Source organism: Plectropomus leopardus, unplaced genomic scaffold, assembly GCF_008729295.1.
Source record: "Plectropomus leopardus isolate mb unplaced genomic scaffold, YSFRI_Pleo_2.0 unplaced_scaffold28038, whole genome shotgun sequence".
In the NCBI taxonomy this organism is placed as follows: Eukaryota; Metazoa; Chordata; class Actinopteri; order Perciformes; family Serranidae; genus Plectropomus; species Plectropomus leopardus.
This window is the reverse complement of record NW_024630533.1, coordinates 1-4,529: the sequence shown is the minus strand read 5'-3', so window position 1 is coordinate 4,529 and position 4,529 is coordinate 1. Positions and strand designations below refer to the sequence as shown.

Sequence of the window (4,529 nt, the reverse complement as noted above, 5' to 3'; positions counted from 1 at the left end):
ATTAAATTTAACGCGTTAAACTGAACACAAATTAACCACGAAAAGTCAGTGTCGTAAATGTAAGCGGAACCTTTAAAGTACGGCGTTGTTTGACATCGGCGCAGGATTCCTGAACTGTCAACAGGAAGCGGCGGAGGAGCTGCAGCTCGTAAACGTAAGTAGTAGTTTTAAAGTATTAATTTTCTTTTATTCGTGTGTTAACGTGTTTCCATGTGTGTTAAAGCTGCTGTGGTAGAACAATGACTGAGCTGCCTTTAATTATGTTCAACAAAAGGCAGAAAAACGAAGTTAGTTTGCTGAACTCGCTTGTCAGCTCGCTCGCAAAACTGGGTATGTTAAAGAGAAAATGGGCATTTCTGCAAATTTTGTGCTTATTGCGTTTTTGAGATGGTCGCCGAAGTGAAGAATAGCTCCAACAAATGCAGACAAAGTTTAAAATTACAAGCTATATCATATCTGTGTTTGCGCACAGGCGACGAATCTGTAAAGTTCAGGTGTTTGTATATTGGGTTTGGTGCGATTTTTGTCAGCGTCTTTCGCATTGAATTCGCTCGTAAAACTGGCTATGTTCAACAGAAAGAGGACATTTTTTAATACATTTGGATGATTGTGTTCTTGAGATTGGTGCCGAATTGAAGAATAGCTCATATGAATGCTTCCACAGTTCAAATCCTTCGCTGTAACGTATCTATGTTTCCTTAAAAACGAGGGATCTTAAAATTCAGATCTCTGTTAAGTAAGTTTGGTGTGATTTGCCGAGAGTGGGCGTTTTTGCCATTAATTCCTCACAGTGTCGTTGGGATGGTCGCCCAATTAAAGAGTAGCTCCTACAAATGCAGTCAAAGTTAAAAATTGAAATTATAAAATCTAATTTTGCTGATAAGCATGGACTATTTTAAAACTCAGAAGTTTGTATATTGGGTTTGGTGTGACTTGCCTGTTTCATTTGTCTTAAATTCACAATTAAAATTGTATTCTACAAAAAGTGGGAATTTTTGCAATAAATTCTGCTTATTGTGTTATTGAAATGGTAGCAGAATTGAAGACTAGCTTCTTTAGATGCTTTAGTTGTCAATGTTTAAAATCAGAAGCGATAATATATCTATATTTGCTCATAAGCAGTGGTGGAATATATTCACTCAAGTTCTGTACTTGAGTACAAATTGGAAGTACTTGCAGTTACTTGAGTATTTTCTTTTCAAGAAAAGTTTAGATAAAGGAATTTAAATGACATATTTTGAAATTGAAATAGAAAAAAATTAATATGAATTACATAATTTGAAACTGAATTTTAATCAAATTAATTTGAATCACATTATTTGAAATTAAATTGAGAAGATTAATTACTTTTAACTTGAATAACTCAGTTGAAAATCAGAATCTGGATGGCGTAATTTGATATTTAATTCAGATCTCAGGATTCAAAATCTCTTATTGAGTATATCTACATTTCAAGGGGAAATACTTGTACTTTTACTTTGCTACATTTATCTGAAGGCTTTTTTGGGGGGGGTCTTTCATAAATCTGAATTAATTGGGTGTTTGTTTTTGACAGCTTTTCTCCATTGATACTGTTACTTTTAATACTTTCTTTATCATCCCTGGTTACTTTTACTTGACTTTAATTTTCATAGGATGTTATTAATATTTCATTTATGTAAAAGATCTGAATACCATCACCTGTGCTTGAGTGAGTTCTGTGTCTATTTTTTGTGTTGTTTCCAATGTTTGCTTCTGCCTGCCACATTTGAAAAGTAGGTATTTTTACATTATTTATCTCTTTTTGTGCTGTTGCTAAATTAAACAGTAGCTGCCAACAATGTAGACAATGTTAAAAAAAAAAACCCAGTATGTGTAAAAACATGTGCTGGAGAGCAAGGGGACTTTCAGATTTCAGAGATTTGTGACGGGTGAGTGTCAGGACGCCGTCCTCCTCTGAGACTCCTGATAACCCTCTAACCACAGGCATGCGTGTCCAGCTTTGTATGGCTGTATATTGTTGTCATAAAGTTACTGATTTGGTATTTTTGTGATTTCCTAATTGGCATGAGTCAACCTCTGAAACGTGCACTGTGTTTCAAATGGCTGCTGACGAGAAATACCTCGTTTTATTCCCCGAAAACAGTCCCATTACAGGTCAGAGGAGAGGAGCCGGTGACCCGCAGGAGCTGCCTCCGTGGTCTCCCTCCTGCAAGGTGGTGATTATGTGGCTGGGACGGCGTCTGTAACCGGCTTTCACAGATCTCAGGCCAGGCTTTGGGGGCGCATTCCTCGGAGGTGAGTGATTCAGAAAGCAGGTTTAATGAAGACGGTAATTACACTGTGTTTTTGTAGATGTGGGTCAGGGCCGTCTCTAGGATTTGAGGACACAGGGGACTCAGCCCGGATGAACAAGCTCTGTTTTGGTGTTTTTTTTTTTATGCACTCTGACACCTTATTTACCCTGAAAACCCCATTTTTTAAAACTCTAACTATGAATAGCGATGTTAAAAATATAAGTAGTTGTTCGTTATTAATACTGAGCAGAAACAAAATACTTTGCAACTGCTATCATGAAACATTTATAATACTATAATACAAATAATATTGACTCGTGTCTCCCACCGTGGACTCTTTGAACCAGATATTCTCGTTGCCCATGTGTTGGACTGATGTGCTTTCTTCTCCGCAGTTTGGTACCTTGTTTCTGGGCCAGAATGGAGCCCCGAGGAGCCCCCACTGAGATCCTCCTGCAGCGCCCCTGGCTTCCTGTGAGCATCAGCGGCTGCCACCTCCTCGCCAAGAGCTGGTTCGGGGAGACGGCATACCACATCCTGCTGACAGACGTGCACTGTGTGTGGGAGGAGAGGATGGACTCAGCAGCCATCCAGAAGAGAGCGCAGGCAAACACAACACCGACTTAATGATTCATTTATTCACAATTATTCATTTTATTTTGATGAGTACATTTCCCCCCCCCCCCGACATCCAGGAGCTGAACAGACGTCTGCGCGCCCCGGTCGAGGCTTTCTTCTCCCACCTGTGCGCGATGGTTCAGCCCTGTCTGTCAGGAAGTGACCGGCGGTCCGACGGCGAGGCCCAGATCTCCCTGACGCGGCAGGAGGACGGAAACATCAGCATGAAGCTGAAGAGCGAGCTGGCAGGGCTGCCCTTCCACTGGGAGTTTCAGTGCACCCCCGCCCCTGTCACTGTGGTACGCTCCACGTTTCACATACATTTACTAAGCCAGTAGATGAAGCTATTGTGGATCTAAAATAGGGGTTATTTTTAATTATTCTACATATCATAATTCTAAAGAATACATACATTTATTAAGTTACTGAAACAGTAAAATTTTTAGCCACTTTTTCTAGAACATTTTCTTGTTCTTTTTTAATTTTTATTTTCTTTTAGGGGATGTTCTTGTACTTTTTACTTAGTTCTCGCTAATTTCTCTGTGTGTGTGTGTGTGTGTGTGTGTGTGTGTGTGTGTGTGTGTATGTATGTATGTATGTGTTTTAAGGTGTGTGTGCAGCTGGTGCGCCCTCTGCTGACGATGAGCCAGCTGCTGCAGCGGCAGGTGGAGCAGCTCGGAGGTCTTCTGGGGAGGAAGGACGCAGAGATCCAGGACTACAGAGAGAATGGAGCAACACTCAGCAGAGGTACACACACTTTTGTTTTATTTGACCTTCTTTGACCTTTATTTGTATTTGTATCTTACCTTTATTTTCTTTTATTTGACATTTATTTTATTTTATCACAAATATTCCCACTGAGATTAAGAATCTGTTTTTCTGTCCTGTCCAAGATGGCAGCATGAAGAGTTTCAGATTAGGGAACAAATAAACTGAAAACGTTTGGAGCTAGAACAGAATTAATACATTTTTGCTTTGAAAATTAAATTAAAACACAAAATAAAACATTTCTATTTTACTTTAATATGTTCGATATTTTGATGTGTTTCTCATTGACAATCTCCTAATTTTTCCTTTTACCGCCTCTGAGCTGGTAATAGCTGTGGCCAGAAGATGTTTTTGGGCTGCATCATCATGCATCACGATGCATTACATCCTCAATTTTCTATATTAACCCTTTGAATACTGGGCAAATGGGCTTGATGTATTTCAAAAACGTGGGACAGAAGAAAGAAAAAGAAAAGAACCAGAAATGAGCAAGTTTCCTAAAAATAAGCACAAAAAACCCCAACAAAACAAATAAGAAACAATTCCAAAATCAGAAATATAAAGTAAAAAAAAAAAAAAATCTTATTCTTATTCTAAATGAATAAAGAAAAGAAAAGAAAAAACAAGGGAATGATGTGTTAAAAATGTTGGAAATTGTTCAGTAATTCTTTTTAAAAAAAGCATGACATCTCTTGCCCAGTTGCTCATTGCCTTTTTCCTCATGTTTCTGATAGAAATCGCTCCAGTTTTCTCTGGATCCAAAGATTTAAAAACTTGTGAAAGTCGTCTGAAGAAAAGTAAAGATGATTCAGGTTTCCAAGAGTAACTGCGTACTTATTCATCAATAAATACAAGCAGATAAATATG

The 4,529-nt window shown here is 38.5% G+C and overlaps 1 protein-coding gene across 1 annotated transcript; it reads left to right on the top strand.

Moving 5' to 3' along the window:
• Positions 1-103: 103 nt before the first annotated feature.
• On the top strand, positions 104-3,641 carry LOC121937965 (non-homologous end-joining factor 1-like; the record flags this gene model as incomplete). The annotated part of the gene is made up of 5 exons (XM_042481259.1): positions 104-154; positions 2,126-2,277; positions 2,672-2,882; positions 2,972-3,193; positions 3,503-3,641. Coding segments are annotated over exons 3-5 (547 nt in total), but the record flags the coding sequence as incomplete, so codon positions are not given.
• Positions 3,642-4,529: the final 888 nt, after the last annotated feature.